Source organism: Ciconia boyciana, chromosome 18 (assembly GCF_034638445.1).
Source record: "Ciconia boyciana chromosome 18, ASM3463844v1, whole genome shotgun sequence".
Lineage (NCBI taxonomy): Eukaryota > Metazoa > Chordata > Aves > Ciconiiformes > Ciconiidae > Ciconia > Ciconia boyciana.
The window spans coordinates 1941586-1963796 of NC_132951.1; the positions used below are offsets into that span (position 1 = coordinate 1941586).

At 42.3% G+C, this 22211-nt stretch overlaps 1 protein-coding gene across 1 annotated transcript in view; it reads right to left on the minus strand.

Moving 5' to 3' along the window:
* The window catches only part of CRB2 (crumbs cell polarity complex component 2), a 51105-nt gene that overhangs the window by 21213 nt on the left and 7681 nt on the right, over positions 1-22211 (minus strand). Inside the window, exons 3-7 of the mRNA XM_072882880.1 lie at positions 10616-11317; positions 8084-8279; positions 6270-6409; positions 5621-5803; positions 4559-4672 (exon numbers count right to left, since the gene is read on the minus strand). Coding sequence (XP_072738981.1) covers positions 4559-4672; positions 5621-5803; positions 6270-6409; positions 8084-8279; positions 10616-11317 — 1335 coding nt within the window. The remainder of the gene's footprint in view (positions 1-4558; positions 4673-5620; positions 5804-6269; positions 6410-8083; positions 8280-10615; positions 11318-22211) is intronic.

Here is a 22211-nt window from a genome sequence, read left to right on the forward strand (position 1 = left end):
TATACTGCTGATTGGAAATATATTGTACCCAAATCCATGTGGCATAAGTCAGCACAGATTCTGATCACCTACTAGTCACTACATCTTTTCAAATTCCTTATATGAAATATTGCTAATTAGATACTGTGATTGCTTCTTTTCCCAGGATCAGTTTAAGGATATATACAGACTAGGGTTCTCTTAGAGAAACAGAATGAGGATGGAGAAATACACCATCATGACAATTCCAATAGTACATATATATGCAAGATAAAATACTTAAATAAGACCTCTTATAAGCCAAAATGGTCGATGACTGAACATCTGTTTCAAACTACACGCAACTGAGGAATAACTGCTTAGGTTCTTTGAAACTGGAAGATTCTAAATAAATTAAAAGGATCAGATTATTAGTTTTCTAGAGGTTTTAATTCCCCATTCTTACACACTGGCAATCATGCAAGTTACAAGATTCAGTCATGAGGTTTAAATTCAGAGAATTATTTTGTTCCTAATAATTTGTAAAACTTCTTGGTGAAGGTCAAGATAAAGAACACTAAATATGTCAGAGGGTTCTTAGCAGAAAAATGTCACAAAATGGAGAGTGAACTTTGGATAGAAATTTCCAAATTTCACACATGTTCTTTAGATAGAGATAAGCAACTTCCATTGGTAAATGAGTCCCAGAAATTTAGGAATTTCTTTCCAGACTTCAGACACACTCATCCTAAAGGAGGGGAGAGAAGGGGTCCACCTGAAGTATACATGGCAGTTCACATACTGCGAGCGGTAGCCTCCTGGCAAGCAAATCCATTATCACCAAAAGTAATAAACATTGCTGATAAGCATTTTATGTGAAAATCAACACACTGAATCTAGTCTAATATCTGACATCTTGAAGTCATCTCTCCTGGTAGACACCATTAGAAGACAGCCATCTCGCCATACCTATGCACAAGAGAATTCTTCTGTCTCTCTGGGACACTGCTCTGCCCAAGTACTTGCCTGGCCTGATTCTAAAGATGACATTAAGCTGGGCTTCACCCATTTTGATTAGTAAGGAAGTAAAATTTAATTCAGAGTTGCTCCACCACTAATAATTCTCTCAAAAGTCTTTAACCATGGTAAGCTGGCATATCTCAGGCTGTCCGTAGTCAGAAAATCTATGCAAAGGGCTAGTTCAAAACAGACTGTGTAGTCACAAGCATCAGAATCTCAGAGGACGCTTTTGATCAAAACTCAGCTGACACCTAGACACAAGCAGGATCTAGACTGAAGCACATGCTCTTGCAGCATTCTGATCAGATGACAGGAAAGTCAAAAGGTCTGATCAACCATGGAGCTATGATCCAGAAGGGAGATGCAATGTGGAATGGAAGGGAAGCGGAGGGGGGTGTCTCACAAAGTGTTCCCTAGCTCCCTTCAGCTATATTTACCAAAAGGGATTCTGTTGAAGGGGTAACAGTGCTCTAATCTCTTTACTCTCTTAACCTTTTAGCCACCCTTTCTGTAGAGGCTACATCTCTAAAACAAATATGACATCAAGAAATACCTGCACGAAAAAATTAAATCTACCCAAAGGTGGTTAGAAGGAAGAAGCATCTCCCATTTATTTCATGACCCACGACCCAGGAATTCAAGCCTATTTGATCTAGGCTAGCACTCTTACGGAGTAACCACTTATAGCTAGCTACACAGAAGGTATCCTACTTCTTTAAGGACAATTGACAAAGACATTATGGCTGAACAAAGTAAAATGGTCAACAAGCACTCCAATTATATTGAGACACATTCACAATCACAATCCCTCCCAAATTTACCACCACATCACCTTCTGATTTCTCATGAAAGTAGAAGCATTCCTCAGCCATGTGTAAAAAAGCTCAGAATTCTACCGTGATCACAAGGTGCCACTGCCAAGGGATGTCTGCAATTGAAACGATGGTGCTCTTCCCCTCTCATTCAGGTTGACCAGTGCCACAGCGCTGTGTTTTAGGACACTGCCTTTCTAAAGGCAACTTTAGCAGGAGTGGAAGCGCTCAGGCTGTTTAAAAGTTTGTAAAGAATGAATGAGCCAAATTCCACTTCAATTATTACATTCTTGCAGGTTAAAAATCGGTTCCCATTCCAAATGAGGGTACCTGTCTTTTTCATGTCCTGGCCTGAACTATTGCCTAGTACATACATGATGGACCAAAACCATTCCTATAAAGAATTCATTTTGTTTTTTTTTTTTTTTTCCCCTAAAAGACAGACTTTTCCTAATATGTTTTTTCTCTTGGCCACAGTTGACATAATTTCCAAGACCTTGCAAGATGAATTCTCCTTCTCACTTCCTTTAGTATCCATCCTCTACTAAAGCACAACCTGACACACTGAACAGACTCTTCAGGACCTAGTATGTAGTTCTCTCAGGAATGAGGCACCGCTTTTGCAACAACCACATTTCAGAGAGAGCTGGCTCATCTCCCTGCACTGCTGTAGCCTGAGACAGCAGTGAGGCAGTTAATTTGCAAAGAAAGAATTCCTCCTGACTCACATTGTTATCCCAGCACTCCCCAAATTCCTCAGACTGAAGAAAAAAAATACAGAAAGAACCCCCTGCCGCCCCAAGAAAGCATTCTTCATCAGAGTAGCAAGTTCACTTTAATCAGCAGAGGCAGCTTAAACCCAAGTTCATGGCAGATCTAAGCTGCCACAGAAATGTGTTTTGAACAGAAACATTATGGGAAGCTTCACAAAGTTGTTCTGTGATCCTAATATGAAGTAATAAGCTGTTTACCCAGCATGACTGTACTGGGATTAATTGACAAAGGAGGGGAGATTAATTGCTATTATTTCCCTGTCAGCTTCACTCCTCCACACACACTCACTGATCTCACAGACTGCTCCCAGCCTTTCACTGTGTTAATGTGTCAGAACTACCTCAGCTGAGACAAAGTCCTTTACCAAAAGCAATATCCAGAAGAGCAACCTGCTTCTAATCCCCTTCAAGTACTAATGAACCCAAATTTGATACAACAGAATGAACTCTAGCACTCCTTTGCCCATCATCCTGTGTTTCTGTCAGCCTTTCTGCCCATGAGCATGCTAAGAATTGGAAAGGATTAAACAGATCTGCAGTTTGGCAAAGCACAATGAAATTCTGAACTCTGTGAGGGTGCTGGGGCACTGAAGGAGGGAAAGGGAACAGGGCACATATGTGTAAACTTTAAACCATCTCTTTGGACAAGATCTCAGTTCATGAGTACAGCATTGTACCTACCCAAGAAAGTAGCAATAAAGAGCTTAGATGAAAGCCTATTTTCAAAGACCTCACCTACAAAAGCAAATTTTTCTTGGCCTAGCCTAAAATAGGAATCCAAAGCAAATGAGATAGGCCAGAAAACCCCACAAAGATTTCAGCCCAGTTACAGAAGGTGTTAACTAGGAGTTGATTTGAGCTTCTGGGAGTGAAAGTACCTGTGTAACGGGTCTTCTCAGGAAAGAGCTGGACAGAGTTACACCAACATAGCTCAGCCACTATGGCCACAGAAGGAAAACAGAAAACTTTCCCATGCAATAAAGGCCTAAGACAGTCTCTGGAATGCTGCTACCTGCTGTTGCAAGAAGTTAAAGAGAGAAGGTTTTCTTCTGTCTTCAAGGTTTTCTTTTTCCCACGAGATGGCAGCCTAGTAACACTGCGGAAAGGTTACATCCACCTTAAAAATACATAAATAAAGATTGTGCTGGGGACCACCTTTCTTATAAACTACTTTTTGGTGTTAAATTGCTCAAAACAGAGAGTACACATGGAATTTAAAGATGCAGAAGACTAAGAACGAATATTTTAAACTAAAATGAGGATTAGTATCCGTTAGCAGCGTACCTTCCCAACAGAACTGATATGCAATATTCACTATCCCCTAGTTTCTCAGCTAGAAAACTGAGACCCATTAGGGTCAGGCAGGGCATTTGTGTAAGAATCCAGACTCCCCATTCCCTTGTAAACGGAGAAGGCTTCCTTTGCTCACATCACAAAGACCTTTTGACCTCCTAACATAGCAGATTACTGCCTTCAGACAAAAATCTTATCATCCAGGGGTGATGGGGATGGAGATGTTTTACAGATGTTTTATGTGCTGGTGATCCAATCTGCTACAGTCAATAGCTTGTGATAACTATAATGTTAAGCACCCCTTTTTTTATTTGAAGGCTGGTTTTGTTCACCTTCATGGTACATGTATTAAAAAAAACCCCACAGTTCTCCCAGTGAACTTTCACTCCAGGATACAGATCCCCTAGATATTCTGATCTTCGACTCTTCTACATAGTTGATCTTATGTCTCAAAATCTAGTTCACAGGCTATCAACTTACTTGACCAAAATCACATAGCTTGCCCATGGCATTTGAGCACTGAACTGCAGACATCCCACTGCACCACTACTGCACTCCCCACAGTTCATCTCAGTCCTGGTCAGCAGCCTGGGCTACCCAGCGCTGGAATACAGTCCTGCAGCCTGGCAGTAATGCAGCAACTCAGCATTAGTTCACCAGAAGGACCTGATTCCAGCCCCCCCTCCCCTTCACCAGCATTACCTGAATAACCTGGCAGGCAGTGACAAAGGAAGCCATTGATAAGGTCCACGCAGAGCCCTCCATTCTGACACGGCTGGGACTCGCACTCATCAATGTTAGTAAAGCAGGTCTCCCCTTTAAAGTGAAAGCACAAATAGGCATCTTAAGTGCACACGTGCATCAGTGAAGGAAAGAATATGAATGGCAACTGCATTCATAATTTTTTGCACTTTTCTGTCATCTAAAAATGCAAAATAATTTATTGAACTGTAGCATATCTCTCCGGACACTCTGGCAAATAGATACTATCACTGAAACAATTAGGGAAAATTAAGTACAGAAAGGTCAAATGATTTTCCAGTGTCATGAAAGGGAGCAGTGGCAGAATCAGAACTTCTGAACCATTCCCATCTGTGCAATAGTAGGCCAAACTCTCATTTTTCTTTCAAAAAAGAATAAAGTATTATTGTTTAGCCTGTCCTACCAGGGAATTTCCCCAGCTGTTAAATCCAGCCTTTTATACATATCTATAAACCAGGGAAAGGGTGATATTTCAGTTGAACATCCACAGAGCTTCTAGCTCCAAGAGCAAGATATCAAGACCCCCTCTTCTCCTACCCACTCTGGTTATACAGTTGCTGTCATGAGAGTAGTCTCACCAAAGAAACACCTAGAATAGTTATCTGGGACTCCAGGGAATTAGTTTCCTCTGATGAGGAGTTTCACAGATATCCTGTAGGGATAAATTCTGCCATATGCATGACAGACTGACAAAGAGAAACCACCTTGGCATCTGCACAGCCAGAGGGCATTCATCAAAGCACTTGGAAAGTGCATAGGCTCTTGCCTCAGCCTTGAGACAGGCTTGCTGGACAGAGAATGACATTCAGACAGCTGTCTGCAATATATTCATACAGTATGTGAACAGAAGCATGCTCCTGATGCATCAGGCTGCCAACCCCTCTAAAGTACCAGTTGTTAAGTGATTTTTGTTGCACAGATAACATTGCTCCATTCCTATCTACTCAAACCATGCAGCATCTATCACGTGCAGACAGGATGAACCTTTACTGCATAGCTCACCTGCAAAGCCTGGCTGGCACGAACAGAGGAAACCAGCTGCTTGGCTGTAGCTGAAATTACTGGGGAAGTCAGGTCGTGTTCCATAATAGGCTTGGTTGGATCGCTCAAAGCACACACCTCCGTTGTGACAGGGATCTGTCGCACACTCATCCACATCCTCTTCACAGTGCTGCCCTGTGTAACCTGCCAGGAGACATCAGTGTCAACATCACGCACAACTTCACTGGAACTAGTCTCTGTGGCTGCCTTGAAGGTGAGAATAAGACCCAGAAGACACTGCAGGTTGTCTAGTACGGAGTCCCAGGGCCCTCCACTTTCTCCACTATGTCAAACACAGGAGCCAAATAAACAATTTTCAGGAAAGCATTACCTCATGATAGAAAAACACATGATGGAAAACGGCAGAAAAGAGAAAGAAAATTTTATGTTTGAGAATGAGGGTGCATTTCCCAGCAATGAGGTCAACTGGATTTTGGGATGACCTGTAAAGGGCAGCAATGGCAGCCTCACTGTTTCAGACAATGAAAAATCACACTGGACCATGCAGTATGATCATTAATTCTTTACTTCTACAACATGCCAATTTAGCATGTGCTCTCCACTGCAATGTGCCTACATGCCAGCATAGCAAAATAGATTTCTAACCTACCTGGCCAGCAGGCACAGCTGTAGTTTTTGATTCCCTCCATGCATGTGGCACTGTTCAGACAGGGTTCAGAGGCACACTCCAGGATATCCAACTCACAGTGGTCCCCCTCGAAGCCTGTGTCACTGCAGTCACAATGGTAGCTGTAGGGCAGCAAAACAGAGGAATGCATAAGCTCTTAATTTGACTGCAAAGCCCATAGAAACATAGAATCATAGAATGGTTTGGGTTGGAAGGGCCCTTAAAGATCATCTAGGTCCAAACCCCCTGCCATGGGCAGGGACACCTTCCACTAGATCAGGTTGCTCAAAGCCCCATCCAGCCTGGCCTCGAACACTTCTAGGGATGCAGCATCCACAACTCTGGGCAACCTGTTGCAGTGCCTCACCACCCTCATAGTGAAGAATTTCTTCCTTACATCTAGTCTAAATCTACCCTCTTTCAGTTTAAAGCCATTACCCCTTGCCTTATCACTACATGCCCTTGTAAAAGGTCCCTCTCTAGCTTTCCTGTAGGCCCCCTCAGGTACTGGAAGGCTGCTATAAGGTCTCCCCAGAGCCTTCTCTTTTCCAGGCTGAACAACTCTTTCAGCCTGTCTTCACAGGAGAGGTGCTCCAGCCCTCTGATCATCTTCTTGGCCCTCCTCTGGACCCACTCCAACAGGTCCATGTCCTTCTTATGTTGCGGGCCCCAGAGCCGAATGCAGTGCTCCAGGTGGGGTCTCACGAGAGTGGAATAGAGGGGGAGAATCACCTCCCTCGACCTGCTCATAACCTTTTGATGCAGCCCAGGATACAGTTGGCTTTCTGGGCTGCAAGCACACACTGCTGGGTCACGCTGAGCTTCTCATCAACCAACACCCCCAAGTCCTTCTCCTCAGGGCTGCTCTCAACCCATTCTCCGCCCAGCCTGTATTTGTGCTTGGGATTGCCCCGACCCATGTGCACGACCTTGCACTTGGCCTTGCTGAACTTCATGAGGTTCACACGGGCCCACCTCTCAAGCCTGTCAAGGTCCCTCTGGATGGCATCCCTTCCCTCCAGCGTGTTGACCACACCACACAGCTTAGTGTTGTTGGCAAACTTGCTGAGGGTGCACTAAGTCCCACTGTCTGTGTCACCGACAAAGATGTTAAACAGCACTGGTCCCAATACTGACCCCTGAGGAACACCACTCGTCACTGGTCTCCCCTTGGACATCGAGCTGAGCCGTTGACCGCAACTCTTTGAGAGTGACCATCCAGCCAATTCCTTATCCACCAAGTGGTCCATTCGTCAAATCCAATTCTCTCCAATTTAGAGACAAGGATGTCGTGCAGGACAGTGTCAAATGCTTCCCCAGTATGAGGAAAGAGCAAATGGAGCTAAGCTGTCAGTCCTCACACCCACTTGTGGTGCAGAGGAAAAAGACAGTTCCATCTGCACAAACAGGGCACACTAATGACAGAGCAGACAACCCTCAGCAGCCTCTGAGTTCATACCCTACCCCTGAAAAGGTAAATTTAGACACACAGGTATGGCCTCAGCAGTTGCCTTTCCTGTTCATGCTCTGCAAATCTCTTCCCTTTGTATCCAATATGTCAGCTGGAAGCAATAGCAGGAATCTTTTCCTACCTTCCTTTAAGCATCCTAGGAATTCTGCTGCTGGAAGGGGCCTTCTCAGTTATTGTCATAAATCACTGTTACTGCCACTGGGATGTACAGAACACTAAATCCAATTCCCCCCACAGATTTCCACTCTAATTTTCACAGGTTACACTAAGTAGACCTTCAGATCAGTCCTGGTATCTAATTGCCCAGTCAACACTGATTTCTCACCTGTTAATGAGGTCATGACATGTCCCATTGTGCTGGCATGGCTGGCTCACACATTCATTGATGTCCACCTCACATTGGATTCCTTGGTAACCTGGTGCACAGGTGCAGGTGTAGAACCCAACATGATCATTGCACAGGGCCCCATTCTGGCAAGGGTCTGAATCACATTCATCTATTTCAGCATCACAGTTCATACCTTTGTTACAAAACAGAGAAATATCTGTGTCACAAATCCAGAAAAGTGTATCTGTGCTGCCCGGACTTCTGAGCTGCGATCACAAAAGCCATGTTGTCAACCCAAACTGGCTAGCATAGTGATCTGTTCTAATCTTGCCGTAAGAACACTGGGAGCTCATGAACAGTATGTGATTCTGACAAGTTAAGGACCTTTAATTTTTATTTGCAAGCAAAATTATTTTGTCTAGACTTTTGGATTGTAGTCTTCTATCAAAACTAAATATAGTTTCCAGTATTTGTGAAGCTTTAGTCTCTTTCATTCAGGTTTGTTGAAGTAGCCAATCAGTCAGCACTTCACAAATAACATCCATTTTCTGAGTAAGCCATAAAATCTTGATCTTACATACAGCTCTTAAAAATCTAGTGATAGCTGTTTTGGTTTGGGATCCTTTGAGAGCAGGGACGACAGGGATGGGAAGAGAAGAATCACACTGCTAGTCAGTGTTATTTAAACTTTTATATACGATACAGCTCTTACAGTTTTAGTTAGACATAGTATTCTCACTTGTGTTGCATTGCTATTAATCAGATCCATTAGAAGCAGTTGCATTTTGTGTATGGGAAAAGTGATCTCTACCTGCTTGTCCAAAAGATTGTTCCATTTGTCTAAATAATATTTGTAACTTGCTTTGAGATACCTAGGAAAAAAGCATTAAAGCAGTGCAAAATGCTAATTACAGTGATACTATATATTAGTAAGTAATTTTATTATGAAATGCTATTTAAAATCAGGTGTTAGCTCCAATACTACTAGTCAAGAATAACAGCAAGTCACGCATTTTTGGTCCAAAGTCTCAACTTTCCCTGACAGAATAAGACCTCCTGCGCAACTTCTATGCGACTGTCTTATCATACTATATTCCACCTCTTTGAGTTGTCCGTGGCCTGGCATCACCTCCAAACCTTAGTCATTACAGTGGCACCTGCCAATCCATCTAATCTCCCCTTCTTGGCAAAGGCTCACCACATAGTGGACATGGCCATCCTAATCCCGACGGAATGTGGGCCCCCTAATCTGCTGGTTCAAACCCGTCAATACCCACGCAAAACTTCCTTCACCCAAATTCCAGCTGCAAGCACCAGGAAACAACCTGGCCTTGCTAGCCAATGGTGCTAGAACCTCTGGTTGAAGATCATAAGGCACTAGATCATAAGGCAAAGCCTCATATTTGACATCAGAATAACTTGGAGCACAGCAAGCTTCTCCAGCTGTCTGGGTCATTTTATCACTTCCTTGGCAGGGGAATCCCACAATCCTGAATTGAGGATTCAGCATAAAGATAAAAAAGAAACTGATTTGCAAAGACAGAATTATGCTTGATACTCAAAATCAGTAGTAATCCTAAGGCCTACACAGAAATTCTGCTTTTTTTCTCCTTCATCTCTGTTCATTTTTATCAGAGTGAGTCAGCATCAGGGACTGCATCCCTGATGTTGTAACTTCTCCTCATTCCACTGGTAATCAGCAGCATTCCTTCACAGCAACCTAACTCTTTAAACACTTCAGTCTGTGACAACGAGGAAGGCTGAGAAAGTTCATGTGCTAGGTGGTACCAGGCAGACATGGGCGCAGTACAATTGCATTCCACTCCGATAAGCAGCGCTGGAGAAAGGAGAACCCCCCACTGCCTCCCTCACAGATAACTCACAGGTGTAGATTACTCTCTGAGTCACCAATAGCACAGATGCACAAAAAAAAAAAAAAAAAAAAAAAGAGATACTTACATCACATGCCAAAAACACATTCGCTGGGCCTGAAAGAATTGGAAAAGAAATCTCCAACTAAAAGCCACTTTATTCCAAAAAGACTACTTCCCTCAGAAAAATCCAGCAGGACAAGACAAAGAACTACAGGCCAGATAGGCAGAGATAAGTTATACCTGGAAACACTAAGTATACATTTCCTGATAATAAATCTCTTTGCTTGTATATCTCCCTTAATTTCATACTGAGAGCTAATCACATCTACTTTGTATCTAGTACTCAGGTCTCAGTCCACCCACTTCCACTTTTAGATCTATGTCTCTCAACATCCACACCATCCATGGAAATCAAAGCCTCAACTATTGCCCGGAAGCCGCAACAAGCAGCCCTACACCATTATTCACACACAGTACCAAACACTCCAGAAATATGAGTTGTGCAACAGAGATTTAGTCTCATAGCTGTAAAACAACAGCTTCTCAGAACAGCTACTAACACTACAAGACATGTCATCAGCAGGCAAGTTGTGGAACTACATGAACAGTGAGATGTAACCCAACCACCCGGCGAGTACATGAGCATGAAAGGTACCTGTGTAGCCAGGGACGCACTTGCACAAATAGTGATCCATCTCATTCAGGCAGGTGCCATTGTTTTTACAGGGCCGGGACGCACACTCGTTGATGTCTATTTCACAGTTGTATCCTTGGAACCCAGGCACACAGAAACAGCTATACTCATTCACCCTGTCTCGGCAGATGGCTCCGTTCTGGCAGGGGTTGGAGGTGCACTCATCAATGTTGTCGCTGCAGTTGGCCCCGGTGAAGCCAGGCTGGCAGATGCAGGTATAGTCCCCAGGACCCTCGACACATGTCCCGTTATTTAGGCAGGGGTGGCTAGCGCACACAGAGCTTTCTGTTTGGCAGCCTTCTCCATTCAGTCCTGTTTGGCATTTACAGGTGTATCCATTTACACTATCTACACATTCAAAACGTGGATCTTTACAAGGGTTGCTCTCACACTCATTAATATTAATGTTACAATCAATACCTGTGAAGCCAGGCATACAGATGCATTCATATTCCAGGAGTCCTGGAGTCCCATTGCAAATGCTATGGGCTGGACACTTGTGTTTAGTGCATGCTTCATAGAGGAGTTCACAGTTTATGCCCGTGTAGGCTACAGGCTCCACGGGGCAGGTGCACTGGTAACCCACTTCCAAATCCTTACAGCTCCCACCATTTTCACATGGGGATGAGGAACAGCTGCTATAATTTTCAGAGTATGAAGTTCCTGTTGAGAAAAGAGACTTTTTGTTAGTCAGCATTTGTAGCCCTAAAGAAGAAAGTTCTTCTGCTGATCACCACATACAACTCAGAGACTGCCCACCTAAATTCCACACTGCAAAGAGATGTTCTAGCCATTAGCTGAGAAGGATACTGGAGAATCAAACATTTACTATAAAGAAGACAACACAACACGCCTTCATATGATGGCAATCAGGAATTTCTTGCTAAGTCAGGTGACTAGATGCCTGTTTTTTAGGAGGCACTCACAAACCAACCATTATATTTGTGCTTATGCATCTCTGAGTCACTTTGAGAGCAGTGAAACATATCACCTTAAATCCATTCACAAGATGAACTTTGTGTAAAATTCAATGACCCCTTTCACCAGTAGGGCACAGGACTCGCGCTTTGAAATCCAGAGAGGCAGATGGTATGTTTTAAGATATTGGCTGTAGCTCTTAATGTCCCAGCTGCTCCTTCTGGGGATATGAGTTTTTCTCAGCTAATCCACCAGTGATTTGAAGATGCTGCCATAAACAGTGCAACCCAAACTCCAAACTGGCACACTTCACACAGTCTCTGATTACATGGAACAGCTCAAAGGTTGATAATCGCTGGCCAGGCACCCTCTCCCCATAGGTTAGATGTGTACATTTACACAGCGGGAATTTTTAGGTGTTATAAGAACAGCAAAGAAGAGCAGAGACTGATGAGATTCACTGTACTGATGGCATTTTAGATCCAAACTCTTAGTATCTGTAGACCCAAAACACCAGTCTGAAATCCAGATACCAGCAACTAATGTTGAGACCAGATTCCCCTAAATCTGGGAGCATTTGGATGTGATCAATTTATTCACACCCAGCCACAATGCCTTGCTGTCCCCAAAATGGCAGTGTTTAAAAGGCTCCTGCCCCATTAAGCAATTCCACCATCCAGAAATGTGATGGGACATGCCCATGGGACTGCAAATTCAACTCATATAAATGAGATCATACAGGATACATGATATAAAAAACAAAAAATGTTCAGTTTAGATATTTGTGAGAGGAGCAGAAATGGAGCAGAATGGAAGAATAGGAGGAATCCTCATTTCTTTTCCAAAAGAAATTTCAAATTCAGTTTGTGAAACAATGTGGTCAAAGGGCAGAACAGCCCAGGGGACAGGAGATAGTTGCCTTGATATTAGAATTAGGATATATGCCCTGAACTCAATGACACAATTATATACACTTTCTGAAGAAAAAAAAAAAAAACAAATAGTACAAAGGGACAAAGGCAATGCAAACAGAGAACTTCTGCCTTTGCAAAGGCAGCAGTCATTAGCCCCCCATCCCACTGTGGCTTTCTGATATCAGAGTTTTTTGTTCTGCTCCATTCCAGGATACATAGGAGAGAAGCTGTGGGGTAGAGATACCCCAGATTGATTCCTGCATAAGTGTTAGGAAACATCCAAACTTGGAAGTAACTCTGCAAACAACTATATAGCAGATGTTTTGAAAATGTTTATGAAAGATGGCCACAAAGCAGAGGTAAAGCTCATGAAATAGCAAATGGTATCTGAGAAATAGCTACTACTTGTGATGAGACAATCCTGACTTTGCCTAGCATTGGAAGTCAAGCAATCACTAGCATTTAACCTTGGTTTTAGATGCCACTGTGTAAGCAGCTCTTTGCCCTTTTTGCTGCCCTCTGTAACTGTGGGCCAGCTAGCAACAGGAATCAGTCTCTGGGAAACTCCACAAAACTGCAGGTGGAGAATGGGCAGTTACTCTGACACTACCCACAGCTCACCACCCTTGGCCCTCACTGCCTTACTGCTAGTTGAGAAATGTTGTATTAATGTGCCATGCTCCATGCTAAGGATTTGCCAGGATCACATACCACAGCATCACTTCTCAGCTGACCTTACACATTCTCTCATTGATGCCATCATTATCCCAGCCCATTTTTAGTCATGTTTGCCTTGCTCTGGTGCACCTTCTACACACCCAGTAGTTAATCTGTGTCAGTGGTTTTCTATCAGCTTGCTGCCCCATCAGCTCCTCGGTCTCTTTGTACCTGAAGGTAGAGGCATCCGACTTCAGGGCCTGAAAGGGATTTATAGGAGACTGGTTTACAAAAGCCTGCCCCTGCCCTGACCTCCCCAAAATTCCTCCCACCAAAAGACTGTAGTGTTTTTAAGTCTTCTTTTAAGAGGCAGTGTTGATGGGGAAGGGAGGGTGCTCAGGGATTTAGACAGCCCTTTCTCTTCCCAGCATCATCTCTATGGCCCACCCCTCCCTTCATCTCTCATGTGATGCTGGGGAGAGTTGCTGAGCATTGCACTGTCCAGCAATCTCATTATTCTGCCATCAACCCTTTTATTCTCAGATTCCCAGTCAGGCAGAAAACAAGGATGATGGAATCTGCCTGGAATCTCTGTAGCAATTAGAGTGGGAGCCCAGGAAACTATTCGCAGAAGAGCTTTACTAGGCAGGAGATATGAGTCTTTGTACGCTTAATGAGTAACCAGTCCCAGCCTGCACTTTCCACAGGCCAGGAGTACAGTCTGTGATACAAAAAAAGAGACCACTGCATGCTCAGAACGACTTCTCCGATTTGCAGCAGACTCCATCTGCAAAGAGATTCACATTTCAACAGAATCACCAAGCATTGCTAGTGTAGACAGGCTGAAGTCATTTCAAAGGCTACACGCATAGTTTTCTGCTTCCATTATAAGTAGACAGTCTAAATGCTTCTTGCAAATAAAGATAAACATCAAATCCCTTTGCTATTTCCTGTCATCTTGCACAAAGTTCTTTCACAACAGACATACCTTTTTGTACCTTCTCTATTTTGGTTCATCATACGACTGCAATGCTCAATAATCTGTGTTAGTCATTAATGTCTGTCCAATACAACACGATTTGGTGACAAATATATGTCCCCATAGTCACACACAAACTTGCAGACTCAACAGGGCAGAACTACAGACAGTTACCAAGTCAAGCAAACACAAAGCTTCACTAAAAAGTCAAAAGGCCCTCTTGGTTTACCAAGGAACAGCAGTAAAGTAATAGGGAGAATTCCAACCTTCTCTAAGCTCACTGTGATCATGAACAATAGCAGTGGTTGACTAGTTACATGTACTCATAATCTATGGTGAGTAACTAGTTATATACAGGACTGCATACAGAAAAGTTGAATTCCTGCATTGTTACTGTACTAGTTTTAGCTACTTTCTGTGACCAAATGTTACTTTAGTTATGTCTAAAAATGATGACTTCAGCAGGACCTCATTTTGGAGGAAAATGGAACATTTTTTGGAACATTTTTGGAACAAATATCCTGAAGTAATGCAGCATTGCTTATGAGGCATGCATGGAGCAGGCTGAGAAGACTGCAACTTATGTCACAAGGAATGAAACAATATTTAAATAACTTCAAATTATTGTGTGAACTACAGATTGCAGAAAATTACCCATGTGTCTGCCCTACTCAGTAGAGGTTACAGGTATATTAACAACACTAACTCCAAGATTATATCATATACTCCCCTGTGTATAGCACGCCTATACTAATACTGGAATATTTCCCAAGGACAAAACATGCCTCTGTGTAAATTTAGTGTGACCTTAATATTCATTCAGTGGCAGTGCTAAACTTCCGGCCAAATAATTTGCCACAGATGAGATACTAATTCAAAACAGAATTTGTTACAGAGTGACGTCAGAAAGGAGGATTTCAGCAGTGAGAAGTGAATACAACACTTGTGACGTCGCCAGGAAGTTAAATGCAGTCTGCCAGAATTCAGTGTACTAAATGAATATCAAAGACTTCGACTACCACCTAGCTTGACAAAGAATATGTATGACGGTTTTTAGCTCTGGTTTTGTTATTTTCATCCATCAGTCCTAGGGCATGCAATAATTCCTCTCAATTTTGGAATAGATCATTATATGAAAGTAGATAGCATATGAATATGCACCAAATGCTAATAAGCATAATGAATAAATTAGTTTTTCCTGCTGCACTATATACCAACCGTGAAAACATGTAATTCAGACTATGCTGTTTCATGAAAATGGTGAAAATCAGATCAAAGAAGTCGTTGAATGACAAGAGCTTATAGCTTGCCACAAAAGTAGTTGTTGCTGAATTAACAATGACATTCAGGATTTTTCCTTTACATTTCAAAAGAAGAATACGAATCAGTGATGTTTGTAAGGGAAAAAAACATAAAAAAAAATTATTAGTCATACCATCCTGTAACCCTACTCTGAAATGAAACTGGAGAAGACTACAGTTTCTTTGAAGAATATGTTCCAGGCATTTAGGGGTGGATTAGGAGGAACTTCAAAGGCTAACAGAGTTGCATAAAAAGCATTCATTGAGCTCTGTCAGGACAGGTCTGGTTTTACACTTTAAAGGTAGCTGACAAAGGTTTTCCCTAAAAGATGAGGTTTGTGACCTTTAAGATGAGGTTTGTATCACTTTAAGGCAAACAAGGTGCATTGCCAGGCTTTGTTTTAATAATTGGCTTTAATAATTTTATACTTTATACCTTTACTAAATGATCTTGTCAAAGGGCAGTTGCAACAGCGAGTTTTCTAGCCATAAAAAGAGAAATCAGAAGTTCATGAGATGCTGGGCAATCTGAGATCCCCCTGGTAGTAGTTCACTGTCTCTCTCCCAGAGAGTCCCGAGGAATCTCTTATTTCAGTAAACTGGGACAAGCTGCTGTTGCACTGCACTGGCAAAGAGAGTTGTGGGGACTGATAAAGACGGTGCAGGAGGAGGAGGGTCTCAAAGAGCTGTAGCAAGGCTTCTGTCCTTTTCTTTAAAAAACAAACAAAACCCCTCAACTTTGTCTGTTCTCCATCATCTCATACATGTTGTCAGATCTCAGTGGTAATTTCCCCCACAACACGAGTTGCATTCAAGTAACTTCTTTCACAGCCTCCCCTCTCCATCCTGACATTATGTTAGCACTGCTGGCAGAAGGTTTTATTAGAGACCAACTATGAGTTGCTAAGACAATACACAGGCCAAGGAGCTTCAGTCATTTGATTACTTCACTGCTTGTGAGATGCTGCTGTAGCATTACTCACTGGCTTTTATTTTTTGTTTTTGCTTTTCACAAGTTTGTTTTTTCAAAGTCTTGGGAAACTATGAGAGATGATGGATGCCCTGAAGCTGGGGACGCACCTGACCTCATGGAAGATGCTCAGTGCCACATCTTCATGAACCTCTCTCTCACTTGAATTTTAGCAGCTTAAGTTGTTGATTCCCAAGGTCCCCTTAACTGTCACCCTATCCATGCACATGGTACCTGAAGTTTCTATATCCTCGCACTGCTTCACCGGTAACTACCTTAAAGGTGCTCTTAATGGTCACTTAAAATTCCAACAAGGAAGTGGCAGCATTGGGGTTATCAGCTCACAGACTACCTTGTTTCCTTCATACTGAAGGACAATTTTGACAAGTGATTAATGTTTTTGGGGTTTTTTTTATATTATACTTAATGTGTTATTCAAATGGAACAATATAATCTCAACATGCACACAAAAATTCTAAGCACAGTCCGTGGTACTTACTGAAAATACCCATCTCTAAATATCTGTTCGTGCATGTGCACTGCACTCAGAGTACATTTTCATCTTTTCACTATCTCCTGTGTACAATCTCTCAGCAAAATGCTCATAATCACAGACACAAAGGCCAGAAGAGTCAGGATGCCATAATATTATTTCCTAGCCTGGCAAAAACTTAACATGAGCTTAGGCGAGCCAGTTCCACTTTGTGTATCTGTTTGCTCAACTTAAAAAATAGTTACATGTACATATTTTCACAAGTGTCCTGTAAGATGAAATTATTCGAAACCTTTAATACTTTACATTAGAGGTATTACAGAATTAGACAGTTAGATTTTTCCAGTCTCTATAACATGGAGGTGTTTTATGTCACCACATAATATAAATATTACAACTGTCTAGCAAAAGGAAAGACAATCAAAGAAAAGGGTATATTTTATTCCTGGATTCACACCGACAATATGAAATATATTTCCACAAGTTCCAGGCTCTGAAAACTTGCCCAATTTTACACATTTCAGCTGTGTCTTTGATCATTCCTAGATGCCTGAATCATCTCAGGAAGCAGAGAATACCTAACGGGAGAAGGTAGGCTGTAAAGTCATACAGGATGTCAGATTGGGCAGTTTACCCAGACTAATTATGGGAACATTAATGATAAAAGGAATTGTGTCTTTCCTATCTTTGGGTCAATCAGAAGTTGGGCTTTCTGAGACAAAAGGATGACAAAAGGATGAGAGTGAAGTCTGCATAGGTCCAACTTTTCTCATCCCTTCAGCTTCTCTCTCCCAGAAAGTCAGCACAATTCACATTACCCACAGTCCAGATTAAAAAAAAAAGACAGAAGAACAGAGGATGTAAAATACCAGACTGAAGCTGCAGTGCTTTTAAGAGGTAACCAGGCTACACGTATGCCCAACAGCGTTTCCCCATGACATGAACCGAGCAGAGTAAGGGAATGTTCACTCTTCTCCTCAAGGACCTATTACTGTGAAGAATTCCCAAACGGACAAGAAAAGAGTTTACACACTGCATCTCCTAGTGTAGCACTTCTCTGTTAAACAAGTTGCAACAAACAGGACTCAGGCATATTCTCCTCTTGTTTTAGTGATATACTTTTGGAAAAGACTGCTTCCTGCTTACAAGTATTTATTTATGTTTCCAAAATTATGACCCATTCATGATGTATGAAGTACCTTTTGTGCCTGGATTTGTTGTTGGGTTCCTTGACATCCATGCTATTTTAAATCTTGCTCCCTATGACTATAATCTTTTAGAAAAAAGCACTGCAGGCTTGTGGAGAAAGAGGCTTCCTTCAGGTGTATTTTGCCTGCCCTACTCGCTACAACAACTGGAAAAAAGACAATTTACAACTGAGAGGTGAGAACAGCAGGCTTCCCAGCAGCAGCCTCCCAACTGCATCACAATAATAGAGCTAGAGGAATCTTCAAGTGCCTAAACCGTGAATGCTCAAAACCCCAGCCTGATGCAATTCTTACTAGTCAGGCTGTGCTCCTGCTGATCAACCCCAGCACATTTTCCGCTAGAGAAAGATGCTGAGGCCAAGGGTAGAAAGGGAACCTCTCCACCTCAAGTATCAGCGTAACACAACTACTAAATAAACTCTGAATAAAGGAATGGAAATAGTTCTGTCTCCATGACAACAGGAAGGCATGTGCTTATATTAGTAAATCCCTGCTGACCTCTGCTGATCTTTCCCTATCCTGGTCAGTGTAAAGGATTAGTGAAAGGGTACACACTATGGCCTGTTCCCAGGATCCACACACCAGGAAGGAAGACTGGGCAGGCCTGAAAAGGGGCTTTCATGCTGTTCACCCTCTCTCTCCCCCACCCTTGCTAACTTTGGAAGGATAGCATATCTGCTATGGAAGGTAATGGCAGAATAAAATCAAATCCTTCTTTAGGAAGTGCCTTCAGTGTACTTGTCCAGGGAATGTACAAGGCCTGTTTAGGTGGCCTTATGCATCCTAGGGTTTTACAAGCCCCACTTCCTTCTTGACACAGAGATATTAAACCCTTTCTTTCCTGACCTCAGCAAAGCACCTGCTCCTAGTAATATTAGCATCAGAAACAAGACCCTGAAATTCTCTGAGACTAATGACAAGCTCTTTAAATGCTAATAATCGGCACTGATTTTTCACCTAGCCTAAAATATTCCATAACCTGTATTCCTTGTCCTGTTTAACATGGTAACAGGCATCTTTCAGCAGCCGCTTTAACAGTGGACTTTTCTATTCAACATTAGACAAATCGGATGTGGGCATGGGAAACTTTGCAAAATACCAATGTTTGATCACAACTACTAAGCCTCTGAGCTGCAGCAGCTCACCACCTCTGCCAGCCATCAGGAGAAGCTCTGTTGAAGTAGCTTGCACCCACCTACCAGCTGCTCCCTCTCCCCCCAGCCACTTCCCATCAGCTTTCATCTGAATTTCCTGGTCTCATCCTCAGGTGATGTCACCATTAGGATCAGGTATATTCAATTCCCCGCAAGATCCTGGTGCCCAGAGTCAAGTTCTTCCTCTCGATTTTTCCATAGCAACTATTTAATTTTTTTTATTGTTGCACAAATAGTATAAAAGGAAGAAATGATACTTCAGTGAAAACGCAGGCTGAGATACTATCTGCTGGCTGAATCTAAACATCACTATTATCATCTCAGGTTAACAGCTTATCAGATCTGACAATCTCTGTGAAGCAAGGCATGACACTATGACAAAAAAACCCTCTCAAAATAAAGATCAGATAATCAAAAAGCAATGTTGGCAATCAGCAATTGTACCTCTAAGACAATACTGAATAAATGGCCCAGCATGACGCTAGGGATCCTAGCAATGCCTATAGCATCTTTTAGAAGAGTCATTTAAAAAAACCCTTACTATTCAAGCTTTTGATATATCTTGTAGAGTTTTGGTAGACTAAGCACACAAGCCTGGTATCTTATCCAACTGCCAGTTAGGATACTAATTTAAAGACCGCTAGTGAAGTCCCTGCACACAGTTCAGATTCCAGTTTTTCCTATCCAGAGTTTTAGATGGATATTGTGCGCTCATCACTTCCCAGCCTACTTCTTACGTTGTTTTTCTTTGTTACTGGAAACCAACAAGTTCCAGACCACAACATTTGGATGCTAGGTTTTTGATGTGACAGAACTTTTTTGTGCCAGAGATATGTACACAGTCTACTAGTGTAAAATATTTCTAAAGAATTTATAAAGGCCTAGACCACTAGACTTTCAGTAATACAGGCGTAAGATGATGTGGCTCAGTTTCCCCTTGTGAAATATGCAGGATATTTACCACCTCAAAGCAGCAGAATGCTGATTCCTGGCTCTCTCCCACCCAGCTTGCCCAGTGAATTGCTGAATGGTGCCAAATGGTGGGCAGCAATCCATAGGGCTGAGCAGTGCCAATATTATGGTCAGAGGCATTAACAGCATTAATCAGAAATACCACTTCAGAGAATTAAACTTGCTCTGAACAGGGAACAAGTAGCCAGCTAGCTTGTTTTCATTATCTGTTCACTGTTTTAATGTAGATTTGAAGATGTAACTCCTATTATCATGCTTCTAGAACTTGGAGAAAGACAGGAGCTATAAATCCATGGTTTATGATAGTATTGCATATATTGCCACAGTAACTCTTTGATCTTCTGTGCTTATGACACTCCAGTATTTTCCCTTAAAACACACTCCTCCAAGCTGACCTTCATAGTTTACACATTCTCTGATCTCTCAGCCATTTCCACAGATCAAACACTGAGACAGGGGGTTTCCTGTGTATTCAGTTAATCAGATTGAGTCACAAGCTTTAATTTCCAATTCTTATTTAAATATACTGACAATCAACAAAACAGCTGAAAAGATTGTATTTCTTTGTTTCCACATTTTGAAGCGAGTAAGATTTAAACTGTCCGTATGTCCAAGCTAATCTCAAGAGCTTGCATTAGAGCAGATAGCAAACTGCCAGAAAAAAGGTTTGTCTGCACATGTTCTCTCTCAATAGGTGTCCAAAGCATTTTCCAGGCCAAGGGTATGTGAATTACTGTGCTCATTGCTGGCTAGAGTTGTGGGAACAGAAATGAGTAGACACTCATTCTGCCCTCCAGAACCTCCTTTAGAGCACAACAAATTAAGCTGAGAGCTATTCTGCCCATTACACAGACAGCAGCCTGGAGTCACATGCAGAGTCTGTACCACTGTCCCTCTGGAGTTTACTTTAAACAACTGGAGATAGTGTGGATCTGGCTGCAGGATGGTCTTATAGTTACAGCTTGCAACAGGCCATTTGGATAATCAGAATTTTCCCAAAAATTTTGAACAAGTAACTTAGCTGCTCTGTGCTTCAATGATATTTAGACTCAGTCAACTAGAAATAAAATAAAAGTAGTCATATGCCTCACAAGGGCAAGAAAATGCATTTCCTTATGGCCTTAAAATTCTACAAGTGCTACATAAACACCACCATTCACTACAGTTAAAATCTGGCAGAATTCCCCTTGCAAAATAGGAGCAGGTGGAAAGACGATGGAAATTACCGCTTCCCTTGAGCTTTCCTGGCTATATCGAGATGTGTCATCCACCTGCACTCCAAAAGAAAACAGCGTTCTCAGTAAATCACTGTTCCAGAAAAGAGCTTTACCCAAGAGTGAAAAGCTATCAGTGCAATGGTCAAACAGCACAAATCCCCAGAAACATGCCAGCTCTCTGGCAGCCACATAGTGAGCAATACCGTATATGCAATGGGCCTTCTTTCTGCACAATACAAAGTCACCATAATAGCTTCACACTCCAAACCAGTAGCTATGGTTACTAGATACAAAAGACAGTCCTGCTGCTTTCCTGTGGCCAGAGGAATTCCAGGCACTTGGAGTGAATGCACCAGACAAAGAAGCTGGGGGGGGGGGGGGAAGAGGGGGAAATCGGACAAAAATCAAAACATATTTTGACTTTCATATTCATAGTCTGAGGTGATCAGAGCAAAGGAAATTTAGGGAGGGTCCAGAGGGAAAAAAACAGACTGTTGGGGAACCAAAGGAAAAACTGAAAACTTTCTCCAACTCTCAAAAAGTACATAAACATCACCCACTAATGTGAGAAAATGCCAAATGCAGTGTTCAGCAGGTATTAGCAGAGAAAAGGCACTTTGACTGTATTTTCTGCATGTTCTCCATATTTTACCTCCACTTCTTCATGTCATGGATCATTCCTGTCCTAGCTCAGTGGAAACCAAACAGGGCTTTTACATACAGATACTGGCCTGGCAGTGCCGAGGAGAGGATAAGGAGGCCAGTTCAATCCCA